The sequence below is a fragment of the Thrips palmi genome, unplaced genomic scaffold, assembly GCF_012932325.1.
Source record: "Thrips palmi isolate BJ-2018 unplaced genomic scaffold, TpBJ-2018v1 HiC_scaffold_5, whole genome shotgun sequence".
Classification (NCBI taxonomy): domain Eukaryota; kingdom Metazoa; phylum Arthropoda; class Insecta; order Thysanoptera; family Thripidae; genus Thrips; species Thrips palmi.
Genome location: NW_023144632.1, coordinates 12,790,978 through 12,811,899, shown reverse-complemented (window position 1 = coordinate 12,811,899; position 20,922 = coordinate 12,790,978). Strand labels below are relative to the sequence as shown.

The following is a 20,922-nucleotide window of genomic DNA, read 5'->3' as shown; positions in this document are numbered from 1 at the left end:
AGTGTAGTGGCGTCTCATGGTCATGGCCTGTCCCGAGCAATGCCTCTTCCGACGTCACTGCCCTGTCGTGCATTGCCTCCTCGTCCGCGCTACTGCGCTACCCCGCAACTTCCTGGTGCTGCTTCCCCCAAAATGCGGCTGGCGGCTGCGACCATGGCTCCTCGGGGGCCGATGCCGATGGCATGCCGATGGCGGCGCCTCGGCCGAAGTGACGCGGCGGCTGGCCCCAAGGCTGACCCTCGCTCCCACCGACACTTTGGTTTCACGGTTGCTGCCAGCACCCTGACGGAGGCCGGCCGCGCGGTCCCCTGACGCTCCTCCCGCGAAGACCCGCGTAAAATGCGCGGAAAGGGGGAAAATGCACTCGGTCCGCGCGCTGCCTCCATGCCTCCATGCCCTTGGGGACTCGGGGATGCAGGCGGGCCATTCCAGCACCGAGCGGCTCTGTATATTTGATTGCAGCGTTCCGATCCACCTCTCAATCCCTCTCCCTCTCCCTCTCTCTCTTTCCAATACGCGGCGCGCAGCGCATTCATCATGCAGGAGCAGATCGCTGAGGGATCGCCGCGGAATCGCCGGCGCAGTTTTCACCGTTTTGGCCGTTTTTGCCGTTTTCGCCTCCGAAGACCATTTGGCGAGGAGCATCGCCACCCCTTTCTTATCCCCTCACTCTGCGAGTGTCTATGATTGTTTTCAAATGGACCGCGTTGGACCCGTGATGAAATCTATAATTGACGATGTCACTCACCAAAACATTGGCAGGAAAAAGTTTGATGGTGAAGCGAAAGGGTTCGCAGGGTTGGTTGGTCGAATTATTTTTCATCTTCCCATCCATTACGAGTGCACCCGAGAGTCGGCGAGGGGACGTTAGTTGAACAGCACATAGAATCGCTGCGCTTCGCCGTCTTTTCCTCTTTCGAAATACCTTTATCGCAAGCTGGCGGAAGCAACCGTTGCTCGATTAGATTCACGCTGTCCCAGAGCGCGGCAAGGGGAGGGGGGCAACGCTTGCGGCGCGATAGAGCTCGAGGGTCCGAGACGCTCAAGACTGCACAATCACAACCAGTTCAGAGGTTCAGAAGACGGAGGCTGCAGCTTGTTTCTTTCAAGGGAGCACATGATTCTTCCCCGTTTTTTCGGTAAGTCGTCGAAAACATCGCCACAGCGAGCAGCTGTTCTACGCGCTCTTTGCAAGAAAATTATTTATGCATTTGTTGTTCCTTGCAGGCAGACGTTGAACTGATTGAACTGATAAAAGAAGAAAGGTACACACAAAGCGAGGGAAATACACGAGGGGAATACACAATTGTCATATGTTCCAGTGACCAGTTACTGACAAAATGTTGGCACGCCACCGCGCCGTATCTTTGAGACCATTCCAAGGACAAGGTTGTGGTGCTGCGGCTCGCTCCACGCTCTTTCTCCTTCTCGTCAGAGTGGCTCTCTTGGCGGGCCGCGCAGCAGCAGCGTTGTCCTCCCTGGAGCACATGAACGCCAACCCCGGCGACATGATCTGGTGCAGGATGGGCCCCGTGGCCCACTGGCTGCTGGCCTCCGACACGCCCGGCTTCTTCATCAACGTGCAGCCCGGCTCGCCCTCGTACGTGGTGAAGGAGGTCCACTTCTCGGAGGGGGGCGGCAAGAGCAGCGTCAAAAAGTGTGCGAATCGCGGCCCTGGCTTGTTCGGCTCGAGGGCAGTGGCCAGGGCGCGAGAGCACCTCGGCCGGCCGGTGTACTACCACCTGCTGCGGTGCAACTGCGAGCACTACGTCAAGGCGTGGGCGGGAAAGCCCCTCTGCGCCAACCAGGCCATGTGCCCCAACAAGAAGTGCCGGCCGCATTTGCCCGCGTACACTTTCGATTCCCTGTCCGACCGTCGCATCTTCGATGTCATCTCGGCAAGCGCTCACGGCTTTGGTGACGCGATGTGAATGAAGACTTTTTCAAAATGAAGCCAATAAAACCACTTCTCAATCTCAAAATGAAATTTTTGAGCGGCGGAAAACTTCAATTTCAAAACTCTGTAGCATATTTTTGGCTGCGCCCCGGGTGGCACGCGAAGCCGCGCCGGGCGCCGCCCCACTGTTTGCTGGGCTTTAATATTGCAGTGCAGCCGGTGAGCGCGCGCCTCAGCGCCAGGGCGCCCCACCCCGCCCCGCCACGCCCCGCCCCGCCACGCCCCGGACTCTACGACCGCCCCCGCACAAAGGCCTCGTCAGCCCTCCCCACAGGACACAGCGAAAAGTCACAGAAACAATTGGACAGAGAACCCTTCGACCGGCGCGGTGTCTCTTCGCCATCTTCCCCGGCGTGCTCGGCGTGCTCGCCGTGACCGGGGCTGCCGGCGCGTTGCGTGACGCGAGTCCGTGAGGCGCGCCGTGAACGCGCGTCCATCCACACGGAATGAAAAATTCAATGCCGCCCCACGGGCCGTCCGGGCCGTCTGTCCGAAAGGCTGAAATCAGATCGTGCCGCGCGGAGGCACCGGATAATTGCAATTGCGTCACAGAATGAATGGACAAAGGGCCAAAATGAACTCGGCACCGCTCCTCCCGTCGAGCCAGTGCACGCAGCGCCACCACTGCACATGCATGCATGCAGTCGCTGAGTCGTCGACGCGGCGGCAGTGGCGGCAGTGCTCGGGGCCGACGGGGGCGTCGGTGGCGACGCCGCTGCCGTTGTAGGGCCTCGGGTAGAGCGTGCCGCTCGGCGTGCCACCCCTGGAGGGTAGGCAAGTGCGATCAATAAGCCAGCGAGCGGTGTAGAGCGGAGGGGCGGCGGAGGGGCGGCGAAGGGACCCGCGCTGCCGGCAGGGAGGGATGGGATGGCCAGGGTGACCAGGGATGACCGGCCGCGGGCACCGGGCAGCACAAAGCAGGGTATACCACGGATACACTAAATTCAAGGAGTCCGATTTGAGTCGCAACTTGTGCCAGGGCGGTCAAAGTGTGAAATCGACCCGGACCAGAATTCAACCAACACTCGTCGTGGCAATTCATCCAAAGAAGTCTGAAAGTTGGACGTGATGGAACGCTAGTCGCTGCTCGCGGAATGCTGCACCCTCCCCGTCGCCGTCTCCCTCTACGAACAATGTGAGACATTTCAGTGGAAGACATTCCCCTCGCTCGAAAAGACTCTTTCTTCCCTTCCCCCTTTTTTAGCAGTGTGCTTCCGCGGATATTTGGCCGCGCTCCGCCTCGGCCGGCCGCGTGGCGCCGCGTGGCTCCGTGGCGCCGGCGAGGCTCTCGCCCCGACAGACACGGCCTCATCACTTTTATCGCGGGGAGGCGCGTGCCGGCCGTGTCGGCCGAGTCATCCGCGACGCGCCGCCTCAAAGCCATGTGCAATCCGACCGGAAGAGGGTACAGCCATCGCGCGATGAATGTACCAAATGTACCCCCTCTGGCACCCCTCCCAGGTACACTTCTCCGAATGGTACATTCATGGCACGACAGGCGGGAGAGACCAACACGAAAGGCGACAAAGGTGACCACTGCCACTGCCCCTCGAACGGCAGCAACCGCGGCACGCAGCTCGCCGCATACGGGCTGGGCGTGCATGAGCGCCCGTTCCCACCGAACGCTATACTTGGCGGCGCTTCCGGCGCGGCCCGCGACGTGGTGCGCACACAGACACACACACACACACACGAGCGGGGTGCGGCCATGCGTCTTGTCTCAGCAGCCTATGGGTTCCGCTTCCGGTCGCGTGGCTGCCCCCTCCCACCCCCTTCACTTTTCCTCCTCCCCGCTCGGTGCGCGGCGTGGGAGCCGCGGTAGAACCCATCTGGGAGAAGGCAGTGGAGCGCCAGCGGACACGTCGACCAGCACGACCCTTACTTAGCTAGGCCTCTCGCCGAACCGGGCTCTCTCACACCAAAGACAGAGAGACGGTCCTTCGGGAGGGCTCTTTGACTACACCCTGTTACTCCCCTTGCTGCGCCTGCTACGCCCCTGGCTCCGGCTACGCCCCCGCCTACGCCCCTGGCTCTGGCTACGCCCCTGCCGGCGGCGGTGGTTATCGCCGCGTCGTGCATCCCCGCCGTTCCCGGGCGCGCCGAGCCCGCCATCCCCACGGAGTAGATGTCTATCGCGCGCGTGCCGCGTGCCGCGTGCCGCGTGCTGCGTGCCGGTCGCGTGGCCCTACACGCCGCGGCGCTCGCGCGGCCCGCGGCCCCAGCGTCCAATTTCGCTGCGCCGTAGCGGCTTATGGTGTTTGTGCAGGTGCAGGAGGGGAGGCTCCGAGCCCCGGGCAGCGCCACGCTCGCCGCGCCGCGTGAGAAGCAGGTTGCAGTGGGGGAGACGGCGGACGGCGGACGGGACGAAAGAGAGACCAAATAAGTGTAAGTCCCGGTCCGGCTTCCAGGCTCCGGCTGCAATCGCCCGGCAGCTAGGCATCCGTCGCGCACGCGTGCGCTGCATCGCAGCGACGGCCTACCTGCCGGGCGCTACACGCCGGACGCCGCACCCGCCAGAACGGAAGCATGCTTCGCGTCGCGCCGGCCGAGCGGGGCGTGGCGGGGCTCTCCGTTCGTCAGTCTGCGCGTGCAGAAACTCTGGCGCCGATATCCCGGCTCGAAAATCCGAAAATACCGGCGCGCCGCCGCGAGACGCCGCGGTTTTACTCCTCCGCCCCGAAGCATGTCCGTCACCAGCGCGACGAGTGGCGGCCTGGCGGCCCCGCCAATGTACGACTCTGTGGGAACATCAATATTTTCCCTTCCGCCGGCGCGCTGGCCGAGAGGAGAGCAGCGGAGGCCCGGCCAGGGCCGCCTCGCGGGACGGACGCTGACAGGCTGGGTAGCAGGACGACGAGGTTCTACGCCGCTAGAGAGCGAGCTGCACGCGGCGGGGCCAGGCGGGGCGGGGCGTCTCCTTTGCGCGACGCTAAAACACGAATCAAGCGTGTTTTAGTATCCATTTAATAATCCGCGCACGCACTGCCCGGAGAGGGATGGGGCGGGGCGGGGCGGGGCGGGGCCGCACTAATGAACATCGCGAGGCACGTGCCGCGGAGGCGCCGCGCGGCCGCCACGCTCCGGCCGCGATCCGTCCCCTGGGGGAGCCGGGCCAAGGCACGCCAAGGCAGGGCGGCCGGTGCGTCATCGCCGTCCTCGCCGTCCTCGCTGAGCCGCAGAGCCTTCCTGAGCTGAGCTTTCCCGAGCTGAGCCGTCCTGAGCTGAGCCGCGGAACCAACCGCATCTCACCGTCGCCACTCGAAACCTCGACGCAGGAAAGCCGACGGAACGCCTTGAAACCGTGTTCCCCGTCTCAACCCCAGTTTCGTTGAAGACACTCTCGTCGATGAATCCGTCCTATCCGTCCGAATCCGAGCACCACCGCCCCGGAGGGGGTCGCGCAGGGTCGCGCCACGCGCGGGCAAGGCGAGGGGACTCGTAGTTGCACGTGCGTGGGGCTGGGCCGAGCTGGGCCGCACCACCGAGGCCATTAGGAAGATGAAGTCGGGCGGGGCGCGGGGTCATTCCCGTTAGTGGTCTTCCACGCCCTGGCGGACACCGCCTCGTCAACCCGCCGGCGCGATGCCATCCGGGCGCGTTGCGCAGGGCGGCGGCCGAACGGTACATCACCCTTTCCCGTGTGAGTGTTGGGCCGGTTTCTCACATACGCAAGGTCACGAAGAGGCCCGTGCTTTTGCTTTTGCCTGTTATTCGTGTGGCCGTCGAGTCGAGGCGGTCGTCATCCCGCCGCCGCGTCCACACAGCCGCCCTGGCGCCGTTTCTCACGGATCCCCACCGCGAACAAGCGGTTCAAGTCGGCGATGACGTGGGGCGCGGGAAGCGGGCCGCGGGCCGGGTTCATTAACTAGCGCTTAGCCGAGGGTGGCCGAGGGTGGCCGAGGGTGGCCGCCAAGCCTTGCCCGGCCGGGCCCCTTTAGCTGCACCGCCACCTCGCCATGTGACGTGCGGGCCGAGCCCACCGAGCCACGCCAAGCCACGCAAATCCAGGCGCGCTGCGGCGCTGCACCCGAGGCTGCTCCCCGCGTGCTTGACTCGCAATAACGCGGGGATTACGACGAGCAGCGCTTTCGTCGCTCTGTCTCCCTCGCACTCATGGGGCGCTCCGTTCGGGTGCGAGAGCGACAGAGCGTCGAATGAGTCTGCAATGAGCGTGCAGTGCCGCAGTGCAGACGGTGACCGCGGACTCCATATTCCAGGCAAGGCGAGTGCGCCTTGCGGGCGAGGGCGAGGGCGAGGCGGCCCTATGTGCCTTAGGGGCTGGCAGGCTGGCTGCGGCACGGCGGAGAAATCGATGCAGCCCCTGGGCCCTCAGCCGCCCCACCCTACGCCCACCCTATGCCCACCCCCGCGGTCCGTCGGCCCACCCCGCCGCGGTAAGCGCGCCCCAGCCCTGGGGCGGCGCCAAGCACGGCCAATGGGGCGCTCCGCTCGCGTCGGCCCTGCCGGCCCTGCTAGGCCGCGCGGGGAGGGGCTCAAGTAAAGCAGCTCAAAGCACCCCAGACCAGCCCCTGCACTGAGAAAAAGCTGCCGAACTAGCTGCTGCACCCGTTGTTGCAATGTTCAACATCATAGTAAGAGACACAAAGTCCAGCTCAAATTACACTGTGTTCAGTCGCCTGCAAATAGTTGGGGAATGAAGAAATTAAGCCAACCTTTTTAACACTGTGTCCAGTCGACCTATCCACTCGCTTGCCAGTCTGCAGGCTACCATGCTACAACAGCACTGTGTCCGGTTTCCTGCCGAGCTGAAGTATTCAATAAATAAAATGAATTCTTTGCAAAGCACTGTGTCCGATCAATTCTTCAACATCATAGTAAGAGCTTTGCAAGCGCGCCTTCGTTAGTTTGGGGTGTCGGGGGACGGACGCCCTTTACGCTGCACCCGCGGCACGGCCACGGGCAGGAAGAGACCCCGCCCCGCCCCGCCCCGCCCCGCCCAGACGCCACGGCGCCGCGGTGGTGCAGGGAGCGCGTGCGCGTTACGCCGAAGGCCGCGCAGCCGGGCCGCAGAGCGGGCACGATGCTTCAAGCCGTCAAACCGTCGAGGCGCGGCAACTTCCCCCGCCGGGGATCGAACCCGCAACCGCGGCCGCCACACCACGCCCCGCCTGCCCCGCCCCGCCTTGGTCCCAGGAGCAAAGCAGAGAACGCGCGGCAGGCAGGACGGGGCGGGGCGGGACGGGGAGTCCAACGGAGCATATGTCGCATCGAGACGTCAGGGCCGTCAGGGTCGTCAGGGGCAGGCAGGGAGGGAGCGGTGTCCCCCAAGGGATGCTCTTCCCTCTTGCTAGTGCAGGTGGCGCCTGGTGGCCGCCAACCCCGCCGGATAGTGTATGCAGATTAAAAGCTAACTGTCGCGCCCCTCCCCTCCCTCGCCGCCACACACCGACAACCAACGCAGCACCCCGCCGCCGCAGAGGCGATGGCTGGGGTGGTAGGCGCGGGGAGGCGCAACTTCTTTCGTGACAAGTACCTTACAAAAATGTTGAAGGGAGGTCCCTCCGCTCGCGATTGTCCCTTGCGAGGATAGACTCCGAAGACTCCGCTGCTCCGACTCGTGCAAAAATTGCGGCCCCACTTCCTGAGCCTCACCTGAGCCTCACCTAAGCCGTGTTCATGGCAATCGCGGCAGGGAGTCAAACTAAGTCAAACTCCACTCGCCCGCTGCCGCTTCACCAATCGCAAGGTGTGGGTTTGGCTCTGTTGGTGCAGTGTCTGCAAAACACCGGTCTACCCGTTCAACTTCCCTTCCCCACGGTGTCGGCGTGTCGGGCAGTAGGTTGTGGAAGTGTTGAGCCGCCAAATTTTCTCATCCTTTAACGACTGAATGCATTAGACCGGTCGAGACCAGGCAACCCGCTCCCGCTCGCCTGTCCAGTGTAATGCGCCGAGCCGAGTCTGGGGGTGGCGGTGGCCGTGGCACCGCGTAGCGTGGCAGGGGCGTCAGCTGCAAGCAGCCCCACTGGCCGGGCTCCCCGACCAGTCCCCGCGCCACGAGAACACCCCAGCCGTCCCGACCGCCCCGGCCATCGCGCCATCGCGCCGACGACCAATCGGGGAAGGACCACACCGCCCTGTCACGTCATGTCATGGCCACACCGTCATCGCATGCCACCATTTCCATGTGTTGGCATGCCGCGCAGCACCGCGAGGACAAGTCATCTGGCGCGAAGTTAGGGAGAACGTGGGGCAGGCGTCGGGCAGGCGTGGTTGGCGATCCTCCTGGTGGTTTATGTGGCCTCCGGGGGGTTTGCTTACCTACCGAGACATGCATTGCGGGTCGCCTATTTTCAGGTGCTTTGGGACAGGTGCTTCGGGGCGGTCATCGCCTCCTCCCTAAGAAGTCTGGTGTGGCGGCAGAGGGATCGCATTTAGTGCAAGAAAGGGTCCAGAAATGGTCCAACGAAGAGGGACTGTGCTAGTATTTGTATCGTTGAGCCAGTGGTAGCCTGGGGGAAGGCCGGAGACCGCTGGACGCACTGCACCGGTTCGAACGAATTTAAGCCACTGACGGTGTTTGTATTAAATTGTAAGTGATTCATGGATGACGGTTGGGGAAAACAAAAGTCCTCATACAGTATTTACTTCCACATATATAAGATTTAATTCATCATTGATTTATTTACAGCATAAGGGACGGGTCTTATGCTCATAAGTGAGGAGTTTAACAGACTCTTAAAAAGTAGTGCCAGCCTTCAAATAGAATTGCTTTGAGATGTACTTCTTACACAAACACTACAGTGCAGGCCAAATTTTTCAAGTGATTCTTATCTTAACTGAACTAATTTAGAGATTTATATTGAAAAATCAGACAACTGAGATATCTATAAAGATTAACATTAAAAAACAATAAATGATTCTACAGTGCATACAAAACTGAGAAAACACACAAAAACATGTGTGCTAACAAAAAGGCACAATTTTTCACTAATACAAATGGAGAAGGCACATAACAGTGATAAAACATAAGGCCCACATTGGCATTAATGCGTGACAGGAGAGTATGCAGTGCATTAAATTAAAGGCGAGAAAATAAAAACAAATTAATACTCCGTTTGGATCCATCTACGTGGAAACTTGAATTACAGTCCAATTTCTTTAAAACAAAAGTAAGGAAAACACAACAGAGATCAGCAACTCATGATTACATACATGCCTACATCAACAATAAATCAGAATGCTCTTTAAGAAAAAAAAAAAAAACAAGAAATAAAAAAGAATTTTTCATCAGTCACATGAACAAACTACAATACAAAAGATTGTCAACTTTCTATATACTCTGAATCAATACATCTACCAAAATAACACTCTATTGCAGAAAACTTACAGTAATACCCTTGTCATTTTAAAAAGTCTGTCTATTGCTCATTTTGGTGTCTTAGACACTGCAGATGTTTCTGCACAACTACACCTTTCCAGTAATGTTATCATTTATTTCCCTTCAGTACAGTCATCTCTTTCTTCAACTCATAGTACCAAACATAACATTTTAAAAACAGGGTTTCAGTGGTACAATATTCTATAGGTTATCACTGATAGAACCCTATACAAACATTTTGCTTTCAAAGCTATAAATTTATGCTCAGAGAATATGCACAATAGTAAAACTTGGCATCATACTTAAAAGAGACAGAAAGGTTATCACTGATAGAACCCAATACAAACATTTTGCTTTCAAAGCTATAAATTTATGCTCAGAGAATATGCACAATAGTTAAACTTGGCATCATACTAAAAAGAGACATAACATTTTTAAAGTTCTCATAAAGAAATTTAGACTGTAAATATACTGCAACAAATGAAATTTCTATAACATTGTATGTACAAACTTTAATTAACTTTTGATATATTTCTTATTGTACAACAGGTAAATGATAACAGCACATTGCAAACACGTCTACACAGTCCAGAAAAAAAAAGAAGCTAAAGCAGTGAAACAGTACTCAGATGAATGATATGATTTATGTACATACAGTTTATGGTTTCCATACCTTCTTGATTCTAGACTAGTTCAACGATCTTCCGAGGAAGCCACACATTACACACCAGACACAAGCACAGTTGCTTTAACTTAAACTTGGAACACAAACTTTTGATGAAAGAGGAAAGCAACACAAGACTGTGTTCTAATGAAAACAATATGACAAAAGAAATATGCAATATGTTGATCTTCCAAAACTAATCTAAGGTAGATTGGGGATGAAAAGAGTAACTAAAAGGCAGAGTAAAAGTAGTCTAGTTAAAAAGAAATGGAAGAAAATGTTCAAATTGACTTCAAGTTGTTCGTTGAAGACAAACTTCTCCATTATCCATCCAGTTCTGATAAGATGTCTGACACTCTTTACTTGTCCAATGTGTCACAAGAAGGTGTGTTTCAGACTCCAAAGCAGCATCAAATTTGGTGCGGAGTCCATGTCTGAGAAGAGCTTTCGTAGCTTCCATTGACTAAAACACAAACAAAGCAGAAAAAAATTAGCAACAGGCATTAAAAAGTTGGCAAGAAAAAACACTGAAGAACTAGATGAACAGGAGAAAATCATTATATATGTTCTTCTTCATCAGCAGAAGGATGGAAGAGGGCCAAAGGGAGAAAAGAACCACATTGTTTACAAACTGAAGCATCTCTCTGTTTACACAATCTTGCTGAGCCTGGCAGCAGCCAGGGCGTAACCCAGGTCTAATAATACCGGACAGAAGAGCACAGTCTTGCAAGGCAGCAGCATGCACTTTTTTATCCTCTCCAATGTGTTAATTTCAGGGACGGTTTTACTATTCCAAGTGGGATGTTTTGCTTCAATAGATGAGAAATTATTGGCAGTCCATTTTGAGTACCCTGGCCCAGTAAGTAGCTCACTCACTTCTTTTACACTTAAAATGGATGAAATTTTCTTTATTACTATCATAAAATTGAAAAAAATGACCAGACCACTACGGAGCAACTAGAGCATGGCAATCAAACCACTAATAACATATTAAAATGATATCCAGGCTATTAGTGAAAGAGACCTTCCAATATGCACATCCTATGCAGTCTGTAGTGTGCTGCACAAGCGGTTCTGGATGTCTCCAATTGTACAGAGATTGTGCAGGTGCTTACGGGTAGAATGTCCTTACGAATGGTCGGACTATCCAGAAAATAAAACCATGCACCTTGACAACAGAAGTCAGTTGAAGGTGAAAGAGACGGGGACATCATTGCGTGAACTTGCAAAACTCAAATATTACAACTAACAATGAATAATGTATTTTACAGTTTTGTGATGATGTGAGTGAGTTGTCTGAATGTGGCCAAAATAAGCTAGCCCTTACAGTGGCCATAACAACGACAGAGTTGGAATCAACTCCTGTGAGCCCCACCCCAACAGTTGAAGAAGAAAGAAAATTGTCAGTTAATGTGTCATGTTTCTGCCCATCTGCATTTGCCTGGGAAGAGCAGCCTCAGAAACAAGTGATTCAGAATCCAGAAAATGGAACAATCATAGTCACTCAATACATGTGCAAACCGGTAAGTCTTACGTATTTTCTTTTTCCCTACTAGTGTTTATAATTTCAGCTTGTTATTGCACTTTTGGGGTTTCAGATGCAAAAATGTTCAAGTTCAGAGTTTTGCGGCAACATTCGAGCTGATTACTTTTCCACCTACTACCGATGCTCATGCCCAATAGGGCACATGTGCTTGAACAAAAATCGCACTATGATCAAGGGCAATGAGTTGTTGTATGAAGGGCAAGTTTACCAAGCCTTCTGCTACCCACAGTAAGGATTAACCTTTTTCTACTGCTGCTAATTATTGCTTCTATAGATGTGTGCTACTGATAAGATGTTTGAGAGTAAACTAAAATAAACAAACCTGTGCAGACTGCTGAGCAATTTTCTTGATGATAGGAATCAATTCCTCCATGAATCTATCAGGCCACAGAATTCGTGTCACCAACCCACATTGCAGAGCTTCATTTGAAGTCATCTTGCGGCTATTCAGAAGTAGTTCACTTGTCTGTAGGAGAAGATAAAACATGTATTTTACTTGGCAACAGAAAACAAAATGGTGCCGGGATTATTCTTTGATGTTCAACTTACAGCAGTATGTCCGAGCAAGTGAGGCAGAGTGAGAGTTGCTCCACCCTCAGGTACTTGGCCCAACTCTGCATAAGGTGTGTGGAACGTAGCCTTATCACTCGCAAACACCATGTCAAATAAGGGAAGCATGGTGACTCCAAGACCAACAGCAGATCCCTGGACACCAGCAATCAGCGGTTTAGGGAAATGAGCAACACACTTCAGAAAATCCCTGAAAGAACAAACACAAAATGAATAATTAAATAAATAAAAAACAAAAACAATGACTCAAAACAAATGAAATGCCCTAAGAAAAGTTAACTTACTTGAGAGCTAATGACATTTCAAATGCAGCTGTCTTTCTTTTCTCATTATTGTTGTGGACAAGAGCTGATAAATCAATGCCTTGGCAAAAAATTGATCCAGTAGATGTCAGCAGTACCACTTTACATTGATCATCCTTCCGCACTTGTTGCAAAGCATCACGAAGTTCTCGAAGAACCTAATAAAGATATAAAATTTAATACATGGAAACAACTAGAAACATTAACATCCAAAGAATCCAATGATATAACAGCTAGTTGGCAGACACTATACCTGTATATTCAATGCGCTACTCATTTTGGTAGAAACTGGAGCAAGTATCACATGGAAAATATTGTCATAGCGACGAACTGTGATTTCCTTGTAGTTGTATGTTCCCGCACAATGTCTTGCTGTGGCTCTTTGCCTTTCTTCCACAGAGCCACCTTTCCCTTTAGGTTGAAGACTTTTGAGCAAGTTTGAATAGCCTGTTGGAGACACACAAAATAGGGGCCCGGTGACGCAGGTTGCACAGCTGGCCAAGCAAACACCAAAGGGGCACTCACACGCCTCGCCTGCAAAATAAATCACATATTGCCACTACAGTGCAAAAACAGCACTACACTAGGTACAAACACTTCTACTCAGCCTACTTGTCTACAAACTCATGCAGAACAAACCTTATTCCACTACATTTTCTATTAAATAAACTTGAAAATTGGTTAATTAGGAACTGCAACACCCAGAGAGCCATGCTCTGGAGGCTTAAAAATATGACAGACTTATGATGGTGAGAAAAGCACACTACCACTGAATTTCAGGTGTCTAGCTTATACTGCACCAATGTGATGGCAGATACAGTATGTAAAAGATTTGTGCAAAGCAATAGCAATATGGGTGGTTTCTGGCTTGACTTGCTTGCAATGCTAAGAAATCAGGAGATGTGGCCATATAATTTCGCAAGTAATAGTAACTGATCATTAGTACAAGAGAAAATACTGTAGAAACTAAACTATTTTTAACAAATATCTTCATACATACCAAGAAAAGGTATGAAAGCGATATAGTAAGTAACAAATAGAAATTATAAAAGGAATACAGGTTGATAATTTAAGGCTTCATGATGACCATGCAAAAATATTGGACTCTTGACACGAGAACACAATTCAGCAAGCTAAGATATTACCAGATCTTTAACCTCAACCCTTATCTATACTACCAGTTTCAAAAGAATAGATAGAAAAAAAAATCACCGATATTGCATTTTTTAAAAGTAATGACCAAAGTGAAATTTAATTCCAATAGACTACAGAGCATAAGGTGATTGACTGCTGCCATCAAAGTATCTACACTAGTGAAATGCATTGTTGAAGCTACAGCAAGTTAAACAACTTCAGCTACATAAGGAGTGTGGAGTCAACACATGCCATGGGTATCATACCAATGCAGTGGCAACAAGTAATTACATTCTGCGGGTAAACACTGATGAGGGCTGGGACACAATGAGGTTCTGCAGTGAACGTGCAGCACATCACAGTTGCCCTTGCAACAACTTACAGACAAGCTATCACCGACAGGGGCAATTAACATGTATAAAAATACTTTTTTTTTTTATTACTTTGAAAGTACTGAGATAAAACGTTAGTAATAGGAGTTATAAAGTTGGGTTGAATCTCTAACTCCAGTCACTTTGTTAGGAACCCTGAAGTATTATCTTATAGAAAAAAGACAGTAGATAGGTTTATAAGCAAACAAAATACACTTACTTGCAGCGTCAGGGCTGAGTTGCACCGAGCTCTTTTTGCCCTCTTGCTTAATGGCAGTAGGGGAGATTGGCAGTGCATCCTCCTTGTTCTGTTCCTCCACTTCACGTTGAACTTGAAGGAGCTGCTCAGCTGCCTTCTGAGCTTTGGCAAGTTCCAGAGCTGCCTTCCTTTCAGCGAGCAATTGAGCTTTATGAAGTTTAGCCAGTTTCTTTGCAGTGGCTGTACTCATTCTGCCATTAACTTCCACACTTGACTTGGCCTGGGCATCTAATATCGCAGCAGGATTCGGCAATAAATTGTACTTTTTATTCTGAAGCTCCAATAATTTTTTCTTGATGAAGGCAGGGTCTAATGCAGGATTTAGAATTTTGGGTTTCTTCTTGCCATCATATGTGAGCGCTTTGGCCTTGTCACGAATGAAAATTGGAACTCCCTTCTTCCTTGGGCTGCTTGGTGATCTCTGAGAAGTTGAAGCTTGCTGCATATTTGACTCTTCGACACTGACTCTCCGAGGGCTCACACTAGGGCTTGAGAATGAACTGCTTGAAGAGTGACGACGAATGATGCGAGAGTCATCGGCAGTCAATTTTTGTCTAGGAGAGAACATCTGAGAAGCACCTTCAACTGGTGTCAAGTAAGGTGGTGATCGCATGGCATCAAAGGATTCAGAAGAATGATTTCTTTGTTTTCGATTTCCACTCATCTTCACTAGTTTTGGTGGCTCTGCTACATTCATGCTACGTCTAGCCCGTAGAGAAACAGGCATGTGCCCCTGTGAGGTTGTGCTTAGTCGCATCACAGCAGTTTTCACAAGACGAGTTTTCAAGGCCAAGTCTTTGCTGCCCTTCCGCTTGTGACCTTCGACAGAATAGAGCATGTTGACTGCTCCCTCATCACCCAAAAGGTGCTCCAACTCCCGATTGATTCTAGTCGGTTTCTTTTGCTGTGGCTGAACATCTGCATGCTCTTCAACTGGATTCAAAGAAGGAACTGCTTCATCCACTTCCATTGGCTGATCCTTGGCCACTTCTGTTGCATCCTCATTGTTTATCTCACCAGATTTTTGCTTCACTGCTGGTGCTAAAGCTTGAGATCTTGGAGGAGACTTCTTGTCATCTTTAGGAGTCTTACTCTTTGCTTGAGGTGGTTTAGAAGCAGTCTTTTTGGGTGTCTCATCTTCTGTTTTACCCTTACTTACTCTCTTTACCACCTTCTTTTTATTGTTGTTATCCGTATTGCCATTGGTAACAACCTCAACATCAGTCTTTGGTTGAGGAGTCTTCCTATTGCTTGCAGTCTTCTTCTTCCCTGTTTCAGGTGTTTTACCAGAATCAACTGCCTTACCAGAGTCAGCTGGAGTGCTTGGATTGGGGACAGCCTTGCTTCCTTTGGTCTTTGCACTTGGAATTGCATTAGGCACAGGCTCCTTCTTGGACAGTTTTGTTTTTTTCAGTACAGCTTCTACTTCCGGAGTCATCTTTCGCTTCCTGTTTGATGACGGTTTCTTTCCAGAATTAGCAGTAATTTGAACTGATGGTGGTGCCTGTTCTACTTGAATTGAATTGTCTGATGGAGTAATATTATCGGGTGGAGGTATTGGTGCTACTGGTGTGCTTGGCAATGTTGATCCCGGTGTCACAGGTGGTGCTGGAGGTGCATTCTCGGCACTTCCTCCATTTGATAAGCCTGATGCAAGTTCCGGGTTGGGAACATTTGAAGAGAGCTCTGGAGCAACTTCTTCAGCATCTTTTCTCGCTTTAGCACCTTTGCGCGGACGCTTTTCCTGATTCATCAAAGCAAATAACTAAGAAGTACAGACATCTACAAGACAAACCAAAGACACAAAAATCAACTTACCGGCTTATCCTTCTTTTCTATTTTTTTTGATGGAAATGCAATGGGAAGTTCCATGAGCTGCTTCAAAGCAAGCTCTTTTTCAACAGCTGGATCCAGTTTAGGTGGAGAAAGTTGAGGAGGAGCTGGAGATGGGGTTGGTGCTGGAACAGGACTTTGCCCGGCTGCCACAGGGGCAGTACCAGGAGCAGGATTCTCTGGTTTCCGAAGTAACTTCTCGGGGAGCCACAAAGGGTCACCATCACCTTCTAAAATGGACAGCAACTCAGCATCGTCCAACGCCTTATCCTTCTCATTGTAAGTAAAACCAGGGGACAAGCGCATCCCGTCAGCAATGGCAGGGCTTTGCTGCAAATGAAACAAACTTGTTAAAAACAACAAAAAAAAAATTTGGAATAAAAAAATTACACAGCAATAAACCTTATTTGGTAGAAGTGCTTTCAGAGCTCCACCAATGGAGTCGGGAACAATTGGTGCTTTGGGTTTAGTACCAGAAGACGTGATGGAACTGCAAAGACGCTGAGTCAACTTCCTTGTAAATATCTCTGTTTTGGGGATAACTGGTGGACCTATTGGATAGAAAGATAAATATTAAAAATGTATAACTTGCTATTATTGAGCATGAAAAGTATATATTTTCATGCCACTGGACACAGCAACACTAACTTTCTGCAATACTCTGGACCATACTAGGATGCTTTTTGGCAGTACGTTCAAAAATCTCCTGGGCAATTTCATTCTGTGTGACTATTTGGCTTGTAAGATTCCGGTAGGGCACTTTCACACCCAGTCGCGGTTTTTGTACACGTCGTCCAGGAGAGATGTCAGCAGACGGGTTTTCAACAGTTCTCCCGAGTACATGAGGTGGTAGATGGTATGAAGTAGTACTTTGCTGGCTCTTTTCAGATTGAGCATCAGAGTTAGCTTCAGAGTAAGTCTCTGAGGCAGTTTCTGACATTGTTTCTGCCGACAAATCTAAAACAAAGTCAACTTTATAGTACAAACATCTTGAAGCAGAGATATATGCACACACCCACAGTTGCCCAAAACCAACATACCAGGAGCAATTGCATCTATATCATTGGACCCTACTAGTCCACCAAGAGACTCAAATTTTTGACTCCCTGGTGCAACTGTCTTTGAACCAGTGTCATTGGAAGGTGAAATCGTATCTTCCAGCATTTCTGAAGTGTCCTCATCTATTGGATTTGGATCATCTACCAACTCTTCTTCTGCAGCCAGAATCCGGTCAGTAGCAGAAGTATGCTGTTTTGAATGCACAGGAACCAGTTCCGTCAGACTACAAGAATCTTGCTCCTCAGTTTGTTCAGGGTTAGTGACCGGAACAAGGACTGGCACCGAAGGCAAGAGGGGCAGTAAGCCCGAGGCTCCATCTTGCTCCATTTCTACGTGTTGGTTGAGCTGTGCAATGTGCAATTTTACACTGCGCTAAGCTCTGCCAGAGAGGCGCAAATACATAGCTACCAAACACTATAAAAGCTTGGTGAGGTAATAAAGGCCACTGATTTTAAAAGGAACTGCAAAAAGAAAGAAAAACATAATGAGAACAAAATAAATGAAGCAGTGGGAAACAAAAAATAAAATTTTAACACAGCTGTGAATTGCGTTTTAAAAGCAGTGGCAGAATGGAAGTAGCATGCATAGGACCACCTTGTATTTATTTAAAATCAAAATGGAAGTAACCAAGATCTAAAGAGCGAAGAAAATGATTAAAACAAAGAAAACTGAAGGACTGGAAAACACAAGAAAGCGAAGAGCTTGCAGAAAGTAACGTCACTAAGTTAAAAACGTTCTTGGCCTCATTATAATACTAAGTGCAAAACTAACAATCCTTAGTTTAAGTCACATATTAAAATGGAATTTAGAAAATTGACGGTGGTTACAAATAAATTCATCTAAGATAATTAGGCCAACTGGAATTAAAAATGCAGTTGGTAAAATTAGTCCTGTGATCCAGAGAGGTCAGATACTTGAGGACAGTATAGAAACATGTATTGGAAACTAAGTGAGGTTTTAAAAAAAATTGCCGAACATAGTGAAAAGGAGAGGCAGGAAACATTCATAAACAACTATAACACTAAGTAGAATAAGACAGAGTGCATCACACTGACAGTATATGAGATGCACTATTGGTCAAACGACGAACCTAACCCCGGAACTATGGGCTACACAATTTAAGCACAGAATGAGATACGCGCTCAATGTAAAAATTTAGATAGAGTTAAGAAAATATCATAACGAACCATCGAAAGATAAAGGCCTACTTTTCAAAAACTTTCCATTAATCTTGCCGAAAAATCAAAAAGTTGGTAAATAAATGCACCTTTAACATGGCTACGTCACAGACCGTCACCTGATGAGACAAAATTAACGGCAACTACCAATCGAGGCTCTAAAATTTCACAACTAGGAATGCAAACACTACACCAGTGTTCATTTAGGACTCATCACAAATAAATTTTAACCCGGCTAAAGCGCTTTCCTTCAGCCATTCACTAAGTTTTCAAGGCCTACTTTTTAGGCTGCAGTACACCGTCGGACACACGAGAGGGAGGAGGGAAGAGAGGCGATTCTCGAAACGAAACCACGAAAAAGTAAGGCCGATTGGGCAGGAGCTAGCAGCTTAGGGAAAGCAAGAAACAAGTCTGGTTGTCCTAGACTTTGTTGAATTTGAATCGGGACTGTACATTTACCTTTAAAGTGCCAAGAAGGCGGTCAAACTACGCGCATGCAGAATGCGTTTACTCCATTTCGTAACACATGCCCCCTGCAATGGGGCCAACGTAACTTTACGCCAAGAAATCTACTTCGGAAGGTGTTCCAATGAAATTCAGAGTCCACAGGTTTTTTACTAATTCTCTCAAGAATGTGGAACTTGAGATAATTTACAAAAATAGAATGACTTAGTCCGTTGGTCAATTGTTGGACAATTCACCATTCATGCAGTGTTGGTGCGAATACCAACATCCGTTCCCACGATAGTGGGAGTGTTGTTGGTTATTATTACTCGTACCAGTTATCTTTCGTACTTTGAAGTCAGCTTTGTTCGTGGCTGACGTTTGTTCTGTTCACGCCGAGACTCCTTTAATGGCGTAACTTAATTTATTTTCTTTCAGTCCAATTTTGAGGTGTGAATTGTGAAGGACACCCCGGCGAAGAGTCCCTCACACTTCACAGTTTTTTGCTTGTTTTCCTCCCGTTATTTTTTTACTGGAGTGATCTGGAGAGTGATTGGGCATTCTTCCCCCAAGATAAGCCAGTCAAAGGTAGGTGTCGTGCATACGTGGACGCTCCAAGTCAAGAAAACTTAATATTTGGTATCTCTGTTATTTTTCTACTTTTTTTGTCATACAATCAACAGGTATGCTTTTTAGAAACAACTGTAACTTCAAAAGGGCCAGTTTTTTACTCAAATTCTGTCAGAGATGATATTAATATCATATATCATGTCTCTCTTTTTGTTACTCATGTCATGTAAAATAATTTTCAGATCCATCAGCATGAGCCAAAAAACCTATCAAACTTTGGCTGTGACAGTTCAGGATGGTGTGCAAGTGATACGACTAAATCGTCCTGAAAAACGAAATGCTATTAACCAAGATGTAAGTTTCAACTCCTCAATTTTATTCTTATTTTGTTTGTAAAAGTGAATGCATTAAGCACTTGTCTAATCTGTCCCCAGATGTACAGGGAAATCCCAGAAGCCTTGCTGGACGGTGCATTGAATAATGATGTTGTGGTAACGGTAATCACTGGCTCAGGAAGTTATTACTGCAGTGGTAACGATTTGAGTGGTTACCTAAGTTGGTCTGGCTCAGATTTGGAAAAAACTCTTGAACAGGCAGCTGCCATTTTACGGTCAGTTTTATTTTCCCTTTTCTATTTACCACTTTATTTGAACCACGGTTTATTTTGATCTTCAATTTTCAGGACATTTGTTCAGTCATTCATCGATTTTCCCAAAATTTTGGTTGGCGTAGTTAATGGGCCAGCTGTGGGGTTGGCCACAACTACTCTTGCTTTGTTTGATGTTGTCTACTGTGCAAATAATGTAAGAGAATGTTAAAGAAAATGTTGGAACTGTTTGAACTTTTTACTTCAAATAACTGTATCTCTTTACTTCAAAATTTTTCCAGGCTACATTTTCTACACCATTTACTGCATTGGGATTGACTCCAGAAGGATGCTCCTCTTATACATTTCCAAAGCTGCTTGGACCTCTTAGGGTCTGTACTATCTGACACTGTGATGTTCAAAGTTCAATTGATTTGTTAAATTTCCCTTTGTTTTAATTGTACCACAGGCAGCACAGCTTTTGAGTTTTGGCAAAGTTCTTTCTTCAGCTGAAGCATTGAATTGGGGCTTTGTTTCTGAAGTTTATGCTCCCACAGATGAGAATGAAATTTGGAAACGGATACATGCTCTTGCTCAATTACCATCTAAGGTTTGTAAAATTTTCTGTTATTGTTCTGTGGAAAATTGTGTTTTTGCTTTGTAAATTTTCCAGTTTAAAAAAATTGTATTTTTACATTTTTAGTCTCTGATTTATGGAAAGCGACTTCTTCGGTCCCAGGATCGTGCTGCTCTTTATGAAGCTAATCGCAAAGAATGTGAACAGTTAGTAGAGCGATGGCAGTCAGAGGATTGTATGAATGCTGTTTCTAATTTTTTCAGCGCCAAACGTAGTAAACTGTAATTCAAGTTAAATGTAAGAATATGGACAAAATTTTTCTGTAAGTGAAATTGTATGCATCACCTGAACACACATTACATCACGACGAAAGTAAACTTTATTCACATATGTGATACAATTGTCTAGAAAATAAATGTCATATCATTGAAGAAACGTGTGCCCATTAATTCTTTGCTTCCAAGAAACTTACCAAGTACGGTACATGCTTGAGATAGTCACGAGGATCAGAGAACGGGTGGAGAAAGCTACCA

General features: G+C 49.1%; 4 protein-coding genes across 15 annotated transcripts; 3 read left to right on the top strand and 1 right to left on the bottom strand.

Moving 5' to 3' along the window:
- The first annotated feature begins 979 nt into the window (after positions 1–979).
- On the top strand, positions 980–1,977 carry LOC117650504. 2 transcript variants are annotated; one of them, XM_034393978.1, is made up of 2 exons: positions 980–1,139; positions 1,323–1,977. In XM_034393978.1, exon 2 carries the CDS (start codon positions 1,341–1,343, stop codon positions 1,929–1,931), a length of 591 nt encoding a protein of 196 aa, XP_034249869.1. In that variant the 5' UTR covers positions 980–1,139; positions 1,323–1,340; the 3' UTR covers positions 1,932–1,977. The 2 variants fall into 2 exon arrangements, with proteins under 2 accessions (XP_034249869.1, XP_034249868.1); XM_034393977.1 differs by having other exon boundaries at positions 993–1,139; positions 1,228–1,977.
- Positions 1,978–8,558: 6,581 nt separating this feature from the next.
- LOC117651111 lies at positions 8,559–18,828 on the bottom strand. Of its 8 annotated transcripts, none has more exons than XM_034394867.1 (11): positions 18,672–18,828; positions 17,016–17,495; positions 16,624–16,932; positions 16,378–16,526; positions 15,961–16,305; positions 14,104–15,886; positions 12,632–12,912; positions 12,361–12,536; positions 12,056–12,266; positions 11,829–11,972; positions 8,559–10,423 (listed from the first exon to the last, which is right to left on the bottom strand). In XM_034394867.1, the coding sequence occupies exons 2-11, from the start codon at positions 17,359–17,361 to the stop codon at positions 10,253–10,255; spliced, it is 3,915 nt and encodes a 1,304-aa protein (XP_034250758.1). In that variant the 5' UTR covers positions 17,362–17,495; positions 18,672–18,828; the 3' UTR covers positions 8,559–10,252. The 8 variants fall into 8 exon arrangements, with proteins under 8 accessions (XP_034250758.1, XP_034250763.1, XP_034250761.1 ...); XM_034394872.1 differs by having other exon boundaries at positions 12,632–12,825; XM_034394870.1 differs by having other exon boundaries at positions 16,648–16,932.
- Positions 10,440–11,840, top strand: LOC117651113. Its single transcript, XM_034394880.1, has 4 exons — positions 10,440–10,819; positions 10,967–11,152; positions 11,232–11,483; positions 11,559–11,840. Exons 1-4 carry the CDS (start codon positions 10,700–10,702, stop codon positions 11,736–11,738), a joined length of 738 nt encoding a protein of 245 aa, XP_034250771.1. The 5' UTR covers positions 10,440–10,699; the 3' UTR covers positions 11,739–11,840.
- LOC117651112 (enoyl-CoA delta isomerase 2, mitochondrial-like) lies at positions 18,496–20,824 on the top strand. 4 transcript variants are annotated; one of them, XM_034394876.1, is made up of 8 exons: positions 18,496–18,572; positions 19,095–19,244; positions 19,469–19,580; positions 19,661–19,836; positions 19,909–20,029; positions 20,115–20,204; positions 20,282–20,422; positions 20,516–20,824. In XM_034394876.1, exons 3-8 carry the CDS (start codon positions 19,479–19,481, stop codon positions 20,672–20,674), a joined length of 789 nt encoding a protein of 262 aa, XP_034250767.1. In that variant the 5' UTR covers positions 18,496–18,572; positions 19,095–19,244; positions 19,469–19,478; the 3' UTR covers positions 20,675–20,824. The 4 variants fall into 4 exon arrangements, with proteins under 4 accessions (XP_034250767.1, XP_034250769.1, XP_034250768.1 ...); XM_034394878.1 differs by lacking the exon at positions 18,496–18,572 and adding an exon at positions 18,805–18,821; XM_034394877.1 differs by lacking the exon at positions 18,496–18,572 and adding an exon at positions 18,959–18,974.
- Positions 20,825–20,922: the final 98 nt, after the last annotated feature.